The following is a 13,067-nucleotide window of genomic DNA, read 5'->3' as shown; positions in this document are numbered from 1 at the left end:
TTTTTTTTCTATCATATCAGCCCTGTTTCTTTCTTTCTTAAATAATTTTTTTTTTTTTGGCGTACAGTTGGTTTTCAATGTCGAGTTAGTTTCTATTGTACAGGAAAATGAATCAGCTCCACATATACATATATTTCCACTTTTGGATTTTTCTTGCCATTTAGGTCACCACAGAGCATGGAGTAGAGTTACCTAAGCTGTACAATAGGTGCTCATTAGTTATCTATTTTATACATAGTATCAATAGTATATGTACCTCCGTTCCAATCTCCCAATTTATCCCACCCCTTCCTTCCTGCTTTGGTGTCCATATGTTTGTTCTTTACATCTGTGTCTTTATTTCTGTTTTTCAAATAAGATCATCTATACCATTTTTCTAGATTCCACATATACTTGTGAATATGCAATATTTGTTTTTCTCTTTCTGACTTATTCCACTCTGTACGACAGTCTCAAGGTCCACCCATGTTTCTACAAATGACCCAATTTCATTCCTATTTTATGGCTAATATTCCATTGTATATGTACCACATTTTCTTTATCCATTTCTCTGCTGATGGACTCTTAGTTTGCTTCCATGTACCCGCTGTTGTAAATAGTGCTGCAATGAACATTGGGGTGCATGTATCTTTCTGAATTGTGGTTTCTCTGGTTACATGCCCAGTAGTGGGATTTCTGGGTCTTATGGTAGCTCTCCATACTGTTCTCCATAGTGGCTATATCAATTTACATTCCCACCAAAAGTGCAAGAGGGTTCCCTTTCCTCCACACGCTCTCCAGCATTTACTGTTTGTAGATTTTTTGATAATGGCCAATATCAGCCCTATTTAAAAGGCTTCTGTTTGTCACTCCTCAGAGCACCTCTGAATACTTCTTGGGCCTGGATCTGAATTTTAAACCCATCTGTTTCTTTCTCCCAGCTCTCCGCAAATCTGACCCAGTCTGCTATTTCCCAGACGATCCATTGCTCCGTAAGGCTGCTCCTTCTATTTCCATCATGTCACGCTTCTCTGATCCCATTTCCAATCTGTATTTTCTCCTGAGATCTTCTACCACCCCTGGCCTCCAGCTCCTTTAGCATGGAGGCCTCTCTGTGGACAAAGTGTACCTGCTTTTTTGCTTCTCTGAAAGACAGAATTGCCTTCTGGTTGTTGACAGTGCACATGCTCTGGCTACTGCTTTCTCTAGAGTATTCCATGAGTCACTGGTCTCCTCCTCTGCTCTGTAGGTTTCTTGAGAACGTAGACTGTCTTGCTTCTCCACGGTGGTCAGAGCTCTGATGGATTTGGTGTGGCATGGGAGGATCAATGACAGCTCCTGGGTGTGGGGTGGGGGTAGCTCTCTGGACCATGGTCCTGTTTTCTACCGTGGGAAGACCACGGTAGAAAGAAGGAATGCTTTTAGTAGGGACAATCAAGGCTTTGTTTGAAAACAAGTCTGAGAAAACTTTAGACAATGAGTTGAGATAGCAACTGTTTATGGTAATTGTCTATAAAATCCTGGTGCCAACATCCTGGGAAAGGTTGAAGCTGGAGATGAAGACAAATGAGGTCTTTGGAGCTAGAGATAATAAGATACCTGAGGACAGAAATAGGTAGAGGTAACCACAGAGTAAAATTGGACCCTGCCTTTGTTTAGCAGAGGTCCAGGCAGGGCATGGCTCAAGCACTGCTGGAGGGCTAAGGTGTGGGATCACCACAGATGGGTGTGGAACCTTCTTTGCTGTTGTTTTCCCAATACTCACCCGGAAGGCAGAATGAATGAATGATGCTGGGAATTATGGAGAGGACTTCTCTGGCTAGAGTCTTGTGTCTTATGGTCTCTACCCTGCTAATGTGGACGGGGCCAGATGGTTTCCTCTAGCTTCAGACACAGTGATGGTCTTTGAGAAGATGACACAGACTTTGGCATGTGTCACAGGGAGCTCGGGCAGCCCAGTGGATACTCGGAATTGCAATGTCGAGACCTTAAGCAGGAGGGAATGTGTTTGGAGAGAAACTACCTATAGCTGATAGAAGCTGCTGTGCGCAGGAGGCATCCTAATGGGTCATGAGCCTTCTGAATCCATGCTAGAAAGCATTCAGCTAAAGAATGGGGCTGTGTCAGCAGCAATAGGCTGGAGCTACTCCACAGGTGTGATGCTAGGAGGGGCAGGTGTGTGCTATTTCATAGCACAGGCAACCAACTATTCCTGGGAGAGGAGGACTGAGCTATCAAAGAAGCAAGTTCAGTTCAGACCCTCAGACATGTCCAACTCTTTGTGACCCCATGGACTGCAGCAAGCCAGGCTTTCCTGTCCATCACCCTCTCTGTGAGTTTACTCAAACTCGTGTCCATTGAGTCAGTGATGCCATCCAATCACCTCATCCTCTGTCGTCCCCTTCTCCTCCCACCTTCAATCTTTCCCAGCATTGGGTTCTTTTCAAATGAGTCAGTTCTTTGCATCAGATGACCAAAGTATTGGAGTTTCAGTTTCAGCATCAGTCCTTCCAATGAATATTCAGGACTGATTTCCTTTAGGATGGACTGGTTGGATCTCCTTGCAGTCCAAGGGACTGGCAAGAGACTTCTCCAACACCACAGTTCAAAAGCATGAATTCTTTGGTGCTCAGCCTGCTTTATGGTTCAAATTTCACATCCGTACATGACTACTGAAAAAACAATAGCTTTGAGTAGATGGACCTTTGTTGGCAAGGTAATGTCTCTGCTTTTTAATATGCTGTCTAGGTTGGTCATAGCTTTTCTTCCAAGGAGCAAGTATCTTTTAATTTCATGGCTATAGTCACTATCTGCAGTGATTTTGGAGCCCCCCAAAATAAAGCCTGTCACTGTTTCCGCTGTTTCCCCATCTATTTGCCATGAGGTGATGGGACCAGATGCCATGTTCTTAGTTTTCTGAATGTTGAGTTTTAAGCCAAATTTTTCACTCTCCTCTTTCACTTTCATCAAGAGGCTCTTTAGTTCTTCTTCACTTTCTGCCATAAGGGTGGTGTCATCTGCATATCTGAGATTATTGATATTTCTCCTGGCAATCTTGATCCCAGCTTGTGCTTTATCCAGTCTAGCATTTGTCATGAGGTACTCTGCATAAGAAGCAATGAGAGTGCCTATTAGAGGAGTCTGCTGAAACCTTCAGTCCTAGCCTGAGGACCCAGACCCAGGGCTAACAGTGTCCCTCAGTGATCCCTGACTCCTTTGTATGCATCCCCAGACCCCCATCCCAGCCAAGAAATCAGAAGCTGTGGCCAGAGGATAGGAGGCACCTCCTTCCTTGGCCACCAGAAGGTTTTGGGTTCCAGGCAGTGCTAACAGAGGGAGAAGAGCTCTAACTTCAAATGATGTTCCAGGCTTTCACTATTACACTGGGACTAAACATTTTAAATCACTGGAAATAGGAAAATGGAGTCAGTTGTAAGTGATTGAGGACATTTTCTTGTCTGGAAGTGAGTTGACCAGATGTGGGGTGTGTCCAAGGGCTTCATCAGGAGCCAGGGAGGAGCTGGCTGCCTGAGTGGCTTTAGACAGAAGATGTTTGGGCAGTAAATTTGTTCTCAGATTGCACCATCTACTTGTCCAGATTATACAGAGGACAGAAAGGAGTTGGGCTGAATAGATCGCTAGGGCTTTCTATGATTTAGAGGTAGAGTCATGGAGAAGGCGAGAAACTGACCAGAAACACTCAAGAGGGTGGAGCATGTCAGAAGAGTGTGGAAGCAAGAAGTCAAGAAAAGGAAGTATGTCAAGGAAGTGAGGACAGGAGATCACCTGTCGATTTGGTGCCAGGGAGGTTGTTGGCGACTTTACAGGGACAGTTAGTGTGAACAAGAGTGACTTGGAGAAAGCTGATGAGGAAAAGGGAGGTGAGAGTGGAGAGGGCACCATCAACAACGCTATTGATAGTTCATTTAATGGCGGTACCATAATTTGTTGAACTGGTCCCATGATAGATATTCTTTCCCATCAGCATGTTAAAGACTTTGCTGCAATCAGTGGTGCTGTATATAAGTCTTCTGTCCTGTTTCTGAGCGTATTTAGAGGATGCATTCCTGAAGGTAGAACTGCTGGATGAAAGGGTCTCTGTGTCTTTTGTTTTGTCAGGGATAGGGCCAGTCTGCTCCCACAGAGGCTATACCAACTTACACATTCTCACTAATGCAGGTACTTTACCTACAAAGTCTTACCAAGCTTAAATCTTTGTCTGTGAAAGTTGATTTTTAGTATAGGCTTTAATTTGTATTCTTACTATGGTAAAGCTGAGAATCTTGTCATATTTTCAAGAGCCATTTATTTCCTGTGTGAACTCTTCATATCTTTTATCCATTTTCCATTGGGTTTTTGATGTTTTCTTTATTGACTTATGTTAGAACAGTTATCTCTTTGATTGTGAAATATTGCCATTTTTTTCTTGTGCATGAAGTTTTATGATATTGTGTCAATATTTTCTTTTATGGCTTCTGTATCATTCTAAGAGATTTAAAAAAAAATTTCCTGGTTTTCTTTTAGTACTCTTATGGTTTCATCACAAACAAATTAAATTTGTGATCCATCTAGGATCTATTTGCATACTTATATAAATATAAGATAGGAACTCAACTTACTTTTTCCTAGATGGTTACCCAGGCACTTAAATGCTCCCCACTGGGTAACTTTTCCCCTCAACTGATAAACATTACCACATTTATTCTGTAGGGGAGGAAAAAACTTTTGTGCTCTACCCTCCTATGTTCTTTGCCTGGGACCCTAAATTTAGGCTAAGAGAAGACAGATTAATGAGAGAAAGATGAACTGTTGATTAAAGCATGCAGTGCATAGCCACACAGTGAAACTCAGCATTGAGTAACTCAAAGAAGTGGTTAGAACTTGGGCTTATACCTTAATTGAAGAATAGATCTGTACAGAATTGACAAGGCACAAGGAAAAAGAGTGAGTTTCTAAGGGTGACAGATTGTGGAAAGATAAAATGCATGAGGAAACTGATGGAAGATAAGAGCTAGTAGCAAGGTTTGCTATGCAGATTCCTCTGGTGCATTTCTTAATTGATCTAGGTCTAGCATTGTCTCCAGCTTCCCTGGTGGCTCAGAGGGTAAAGAATCTGCCTGCAGTGCAGGAGACCCAGGTTTGATCCCTGAGTCAGGAAGACCCCTGGAGGAGGAAATGGCAGCCCACTCCAATATTCTTGCCTGGAGAATTCCATGGACAGGCCATCAGTTACAGTCCATTGGGTCACAAAGAGTCCAACATGACTGAATGACTAACACACACACACACAGCATTGTCTCCAGTTGTCCTTCCTGGTAGAGAGGAGAAAGCAATGCCTTTGAAAATTCATGTCCTAATTTTAGGCAAGTAGGGGAAGTACAGGGAGCTTTTCTTGTATCTGCTTCTTCTCAATTGCCTTCAGCTCAAAATGATCCTTTCACCAGAGAGGCGTATTTGAGGGTGGCAGGTTCTACTTATCTACACATTCTACATACCTCTACTTTTTGTTTTTTCATGAAATTGATCACAATTTGTGATTATATGTGTGTGTTTGTTGCACACCCAACCCACTAGAATATGAGTGATAAGTGTAGAAATAACCCAGATGTCCTGTTTTTCTTCTTTTTATTGTTTTAGTCTATAAAATGTGTGTGTGTGTGTGTGTGTGTTTGGGGAGATTGGGTGGGCAGCAATGAGATTGTGAGTAGGGAATAAGGTGATGCTGCATGATTTCAAAGGATATAGTACTGTATTCCAATGAAAAAGCTATTAAATCTCTAGGGTACTGACTCTAACGATGAAAATTTTAGACTGAAAAAGGGACGATGGTGAAATCATGAGAAAGTAAGGAGTAGCATCTGGGGCTGGCTACTGAAGCCAGTAATTGTACTCTCAGATGACTCTGGAGGTGCCAAACATTCCATTTTCATATTAACTGAACTCCAAGGTCATGGTTGACTTACCAAAATGGGATCTCACTGGACAGAATGCTAGGATGCAATTTCCATTATTAAAAACAGGGCAAAAGCACAACTGGAGGCTCAAACTAGGCTTAAATGGACTTATACAAAGGCTAAATAATGATTGCTAAATGAACCAATTGAAATAGTACTGATCACCAAGAGGCACTCTGCTAGGGAGTAAGGAGGGACATAAAAATTGTTACATTTAAATTAGACTTTGAAGTTCAAGCTAATTTCAGTCATCTAACTATTGCACTTATTAATAGTTATGTCACATTTCTATTTCAAACAGAAATGGATATCATCAACCTGACTGAAATGAGAATTCCCACTCATGAGGAATATGGTCATTAGAAACAAGTTTCTGCCAATGATGAAAGGAGAGCATTTTTCTGAAAAGCAGCTTGGTTTGCAAACCTCCTTGGGGATTCTAAAGGCTGGCCCACAAGGGGGATCCCTCGGACTTCCCTGAGTTCATGAGCTCTGAGACATTTCTAGAATGTCTTACATTTGCAAAGTTTAAGGCCAAAAGGTTGAGTCTCTGAACATGCCCTGAGATGGTTGCTTTTCTCTCTATGGGAGGGATAGAGATATGGGATTTGTTTGATAGACCATGTTTATTATTTGCAACATTTTCACCACAATCCCATTCTTAATGCTCACTGGTCATTTCCACCTCCCAAAGTGGTACATAGGTAGCAAGGCCTGCTGCCCAACCTTCATGGCTTGACTACATAGGACATTTGATGATGTGTAAGCTACATATTAAATTAGACATTTGACATTTCTTTTTTGAAGTCTGTCATCCAAGACCAGTTTTTCCCCTCTTGCGTGTTAGTGGAAGGGAAAAGAAATCTGACGCTTACTAGGGATATTTAAAAAATGACTAACTGGAAACTTTTCACCAAATAATGTCTTTCTAGCCTGCTGGGACTATCAGAGACTGAACTGCTTTGCTCAGCTAAATATATCATTTAATACAACACACACAGTGCAGACAGGCATCAAACTTTTAAAAAATTAAACATAAAATATAGTAACTTTTAAAAAAATGCATGTTTCTCTAGAGAAATGACTCGACTCTATTCAATAAGGAGTTTACCTTTAGAAAATACTTTGAATGATCATTTTGATAGAACCACTTTTAGAATAATAGTATTTTAAAATAAATGACTAAGGATGAACATAAAAAAATTTGTTTCTTTCAAATAAACTTTTTCTGCATCATGATGATTCATTGTCTATAGTTTTTATGGCATCTGAACTTTTAGAATAGTATTTCTTTCTCCTTTCTCTACAATGAGTTGAATGGCAAATGTAAAGCTTATCTTAATAGTCTCTTGCTTAATTTGACAAGGTCATATTTCTCTTAAAAGCATTCTATGGTGACAGTAATAATTTTTCTAGATGATAGAAATAATTGCAAGAAGTATTCAGCTGAAAAAGTTTGTGACATGTCACTAAGGGCCCATTATCTTCTTTATTATTCAATGTGTCTCCAAATTCCTATTTATTATTTTTTTTATGTTCTTTTACTATTTTGTCCTTTTCCATGTGGGAGTTAGAAGTTAACCCAGCTCTTTTTGGGGCTCCTGACTTTGAGGCCTCACTTGGCATATCACTCATCATTTCTCACTGAGGCTGAGTCACAAAATTGTGCTAAGCATGCTTTCAAGCACCCGCCAGAGCCATGCTCTCCCCAGCTTCCAGCATCTGGACTATAGCAGCCTCCCCCTGGTCTTACTTTTGCACCCACCCACTGCTCCTGTGGGTGCCCTGGGTGGCTCAGTGGTAAAGAATCTGGCTGCAATGCAGGAGACACAAGTTTGATCCCTGGGTCAGGAAGATCCCCTGGAGGAGGGCATGACAATCCACTCCAGTATTCCTGCCTGGAAAATCCTATGGACAGAGGAATGTGGCGGGCTACAGTCCACAGAGTTGCAAAGAATTGGACATGACTGAGCATGCACGCACTGCTTCATGCCTGCTGCCCTGGACAGGCCTGTGGGTCAGACGCTGTGCAGCTGGTCCTCCTGCCAGTCCCCTTGGTACCTAGGTTCCTTGTCTCCTTCCTCAGGACTGTGCCCAGCACACTGTTGTTCTAGAAATGTCTGCACAGAGCCTCATTTCTGGCTCATTTGTATACCCCCGGAGTTCCTCTCCTCTTTCAAAACTCTCTTGATTTTATGATATTTAGTAACTGCAGAAGCTGGGAATAACACTCAGAAGACTGAATTTCTTTTAATTACATTCTGACTCACTTCAGAAGGATCTTGATCAATAGCAGTGCTTGATTAGGATTGGGCCTTGTGCCATGACCACAGCCATGGAGAGAACATCCAGAAAAGTACACTTCAGCGCTTCACGGCAGCGATTTTCTAAAACGGAATCTTAACCAAATGTTGAAAAAGAAAAATGCAAGTGTGGCATTGATACATATCACAGCCTTAGGAAATGGCCACTGCAACAGATAGAACTATGATACTGGCAGCCAGAGGTTCTAAGATACAGTGCGTGTGGATTTTTGGTTTTGTTTTTTGTACGTGTAGACAATCTGGGTTATGTAATCCTGATGGATGTGATAAAATGGATCTCTCTTCCTGTCCTCTTAGGGAAGCCATCAGCCGGGTTTGTGAAGCTGTCCCTGGATCCAAGGGAGCCTTCAGGAAGAGAAAGGTACCATCCTCCCAGCTCTTATTTTTTCCCACTTCTGTCACCACGCAGTCTCTTTAATCACACACAATTGTTCAGTTTCTCTTTCCTATGGCCTGGCTCTTGTCATCTTTTTTTTTTTTGGCTGAGAGTGGGGAACCAAGAGGCATCCGTTGGTTTAAAGAGGGTAACTTACAGTGACAATGACTCTTGTCACTTTTAAAAACAAAAAGAGCTTAGATTCCCTCTTTGCCATATGGTTGATGAGGACAGTTAGCTATCAAGGCTAACTGATAGTGTTGCCAAAGTAAACACCCCAGGTCTACACCTAAAGCCCTGTAAACCAGGGCCAGATGCTCTTCTCAGCTTTTCCGTACGTTAATTAATTTCATTTGCGCAACTCTTTGTGGTTGATGCCCTCAGGGGTGTGCTGGTAAAAGTTGAGCAACAGGCTCTTGGGGTGGAGACTGAGAAGCACTAAATTGGTCATGTTTGCCAGTTTCTATGGGGTAAATGCTCCACTATGGCCAATTTCAAGCTCTAACCTGATATCCCTAAAGGGCAGTTGGGAAGAAGTGTGTTTTAGGTCACTGTTACACAGCATCCCTGCCGCATGTAATGGACATAATGAACAGCATGGGCATGCATATTCAGTATCTTGGTCATGTCTGACTAGTTGTGATCCCATGCACTGTAGCCTGCCAGGCTCCTCTGTCCGTGGAATTTTCCAGGCAAAAATACTGCAGTGGGGTGCCATTTCCTCCTCTAGGGGATCTTCCTGACTCAGGGGTTGAACCTGAGTCTCCTGTATCTCCTGCACTGGGAGGTGGATGCTTTCCCACCGAGTCACCAACCTGAACAGCATAGGTAATAGTTAATGTCGCAACATTTAGGAAGTGATGAGTTTTGAGTGTTCATTGCTTGTCTTTTAAATGTAATTGATTTAATTGGAAGTCTACATAAATTAATTTCAAGTAGCAGCTCCTTTTAATGACCAGTTCATTGTTGTTGGTCAGTCACTCCGTCATGTCTGACTCTTTGTGATCAGCTCATAAAACTCCTAAAAAAATCAATAATTGGCTTTTGTTAGCTAGAACAAGCCAGCTCTGGAATACCACTGGATATTCCCATTTTACAGATGATAGAAACTGAGGTTCAGGGATTGGAACTTACAATGTGAGATGGTGGAGCTGAGATCAAGCTCAGACTGCCTGGCTTCAGGGGTTGCACTTTTAATCCCTTGAGCTTTTCATCCTGGAGGTGGTTGGACCAGAAGGAAAAAAAAAACCTTGATTAAGAGAAAACATAGAAAAACTCTTTCCTTAAGTGTCTAGTATATACATAATTAAACACCCACCATCTGGACTTTGCTAAGCCTGGACTGAATGGTGGGGAGTGTGTGCATCCCTGTCTTCGAGTCTGTCCCAAGGCTGAGGTTCTGGGTCAGGTTGTGTCATTGCCTCCGCTGCTTCCAGGGCTGTGGGTCAGCTCTGCTTTCGTAGCTTGCAGACATTGGTGAACCCAGAGAGTAACTGGATTTCAGGCAGAAAAGTTTGGATGAAGGCTCAACTTGATGTGCTAGCCTGTGTTTCAATCAGCCCACAGGAGGCATAGGGGACCAGGCAGGCTCCAGAATTTTGAAAACAGGAATGCTTTTAAAGTCATATGGTACTTGACCAGCAGTTCTCAGGGTTCTCTTGACAAAAGTGGGGGAAGCAGTTTCTATTTTGAGGCTTCACTCTGGTATACTTAATCAGAATCTCCTGGGTGGGCCTCAGGCATCTCTCTTTTTAGATAGCTCTGGCAGGGGATTCAAAAATAGTGCCTGCCTGGTTAAGAACTAATGTGCATTGGCATCTTAGAAGAGGGCATGTTCTAATCTGAAAAGGAAGTATGGGGGGCAACTGGTCCCTGTGCCAAGGAGAGTTCTGGAGGACTGTTTTATGCACCAGTTGGAGCAGAACTGGGTCTGTCCATCCTTGTGCTGGCCCCAGACCCAACAGTTTTAACTGGACCTTTTGATTGTTCATCAGCCCCATGAGCTGGTCCATTTAGTCTAGTCCTGAGTAGTTTCCTGGTGGGATGAAGCCAGTTTCTGAGGCTGCAAAACTTGTGGCCTTTGATGCTTTCCTGAGGCTTATGAGTGACTGCCATGAGATGCATCCCAACATGAGCTACTTGGTGTATTGACACCTCTGACCTTCCTGCAAGGTCCTCATCTCAGTGTGTGCGTGTTAGGTGTTTTAGTTTGCAAACTGCATACTCTAGAATTAATGTGTTAGGGTCAGATGCCACCCTCCCAGCTCATTTCTGGGACATTGCCTTCACGGGCCTGATGAGAGGGGAAGGTGGAGGCTGGAGGTGTGGCGGATGGAACAGTGTGGGGGCCCTGACAGTGCGGCCTCCAGAGAATGGAAAGCTAAAATAATGCTTCTTCATTTCACAGCCTCCAAGCAAAATGTTGTCCAGCATCTTGGGCAAGAGCAACCTCCAGTTTGCAGGCATGAGCATTTCCCTGACTATTTCCACCGCCAGCCTGAACCTGCGGACGCCGGACTCCAAACAGGTCTGTAGGCGCCCATGCCCTGCCCTGCCCAGAACCCCCAAACCGTGGTTGTTTGAAAGGGCTTCCTTTTTCCAGCTTTATTGGGCCCCTGTGAAACACATTTGTATAAAGTTTTCACCAGTCTGCAAACTCTGGCCACTTTTAAAGTTCATCAAGTGAGTGATAGCTGGAATTGGGTCTTTTGAATTCTGTTATAAATTACCTTTTTTTTGTTGAGGGAAGGAAGGAAAATGCATGAAATCACTGATTTACTTAGAGTTAAAAAGAGGTGTATTTGTGTATGCAAAACTTTCCTATCAATGTCCCTTTGCCCCATTTTGTTTTCTCTTGCGTTGTATTTGTTGGTTCTACAGCCCACATTTAATTTCCACATTTATTATCTTTGAAATGGTCACATGCTGTGGTTTAATTGATAGTATTTTTAATTTCTTAGCGGGTCATTATTTTGGAGCCTCTCACAGTTGAGACTGTCATGGAGTTGATGTGACGAGGTGCATCTGTGGCACACCAGTGTGGCAGGGTCCTGGCTGACAGAGGTGGGGGTGAGGAAGCTTACTGAGGCGGACTCTGTTAAGGTAGTTGGGTTTTTCCACACTGCCTGTCATTTGAGTTTCTTTGACTGTTAGTTCCTTCAGCTGGGAAGGTGGGTGTATGAGTAGCTGTCCTGGAACCAAGAGAACTTTGGTTCTGAAGGCCAGAGGAGACAAAGGAAGTGAACATGCTCAGCTCAGCCTGGGGTTCTGCTGGCGGAGTGGAAGCTGGGATTCAGGTGTGTCTCCATGGAGGAGGCTGGGCGATCCACAGACCTCTGAGTGACGCACTTCCCCACTCCGCAGTGTGTTACCGGGAATGCCCAGGGTTACCTTCATCTTGCTAAACATAGTCATATTTATTGATTTCCACACCCTCAGGTGAGCAAGCAGCCTGCCCAGCTTCATTTAGGATGAACAGGACTCCACCTCCAACCCCAGATGCTGAAGTAAATTCTACATCTGGCATAGAAACGAGAGGCAATGCCTAGGCTGTGCTTTGGCATACTGGGTTCCACTTCTCACTCCATTCCTCTGTCCTCACTCAACTGGTGGATAATTCCTTGTCTTTTCTCATCGGCCCTTCTGAGGGATGGTAACCAGTCATCTCGTGGTAGATTAGAAAGATGCCATGGGCTCAGCCTCTCTCTGGAGCTGCCTCTAGCTGTGGAGGCTTGGGATGCAGCGTGATTGAGCGTGAAAGTTAATGAGATAGGTTTCCTCAGGGTTCCCCTCACATGCCCACTTTCATTCTTTTTTTTTTTAAACATTGAATATGGTTGATTTGCAATGTTTTGTAAATTTCTACTGTACAGCAAAGTGATTCAGTTATATATGTATTTATATGTATATATTCTTTCAAAAATTCTTTTCCATTATGATCTATCACATGATCTGAACATAGTTCCCCGTGCCATAGTGTAGGACCTTGTTGTTTATCCATTCTCTATATAAAGGTTTGTATTTGCTAATCCCCGACTCCCAGTGTTTCCCTTTTTCCTTCTCCCCGCTTGGCAACCACAGTTTGTTCTCTTCCATTTTTATTGCATGTGACTGTTGCATCTTTTGTCTCTAGGAATCCTCAGGCCATGGTCCTCAATTTTGTGAAATCATTGTAATTCCACCTTATACTTCGTGTCCTACCTCAAAAAATAAAAAGAGAGAGAGAGGCAGGCTCTCAGAGCAGAAAGGATGAGGTCACAATGGTTGGCCTTCCCCATCCTGAGGTTGGGGGCTGGTTGGGTGTGTTCTGGTCTCATGGTCCTGCCCTTGGGAGGGAGTGCTAGGCTCAAGAGTCCTGGGAGATGCCAGCGCAGATGACATGAGCACAGTCTGAGGAAGGTTTGGCAGGAGACAGAGCTCACATCCCTCAGCCTC

The 13,067-nt window shown here is 43.3% G+C and overlaps 1 protein-coding gene across 3 annotated transcripts in view; it reads left to right on the top strand.

Moving 5' to 3' along the window:
* Positions 1-13,067, top strand: part of SHC3 (SHC adaptor protein 3) — a 179,806-nt gene that overhangs the window by 91,138 nt on the left and 75,601 nt on the right. For all 3 annotated transcript variants that reach the window (XM_043927465.1, XM_043927466.1, XM_043927464.1), the window contains 2 exons: positions 8,555-8,618; positions 11,041-11,160. In XM_043927465.1, the coding sequence (XP_043783400.1) occupies positions 8,555-8,618; positions 11,041-11,160 (184 nt within the window). The remainder of the gene's footprint in view (positions 1-8,554; positions 8,619-11,040; positions 11,161-13,067) is intronic.

This window comes from Cervus elaphus, chromosome 16, assembly GCF_910594005.1.
Source record: "Cervus elaphus chromosome 16, mCerEla1.1, whole genome shotgun sequence".
NCBI lineage: Eukaryota > Metazoa > Chordata > Mammalia > Artiodactyla > Cervidae > Cervus > Cervus elaphus.
Note: the sequence above shows the minus strand (reverse complement) of the source record. Positions and strands in the feature narration are given on the sequence as shown.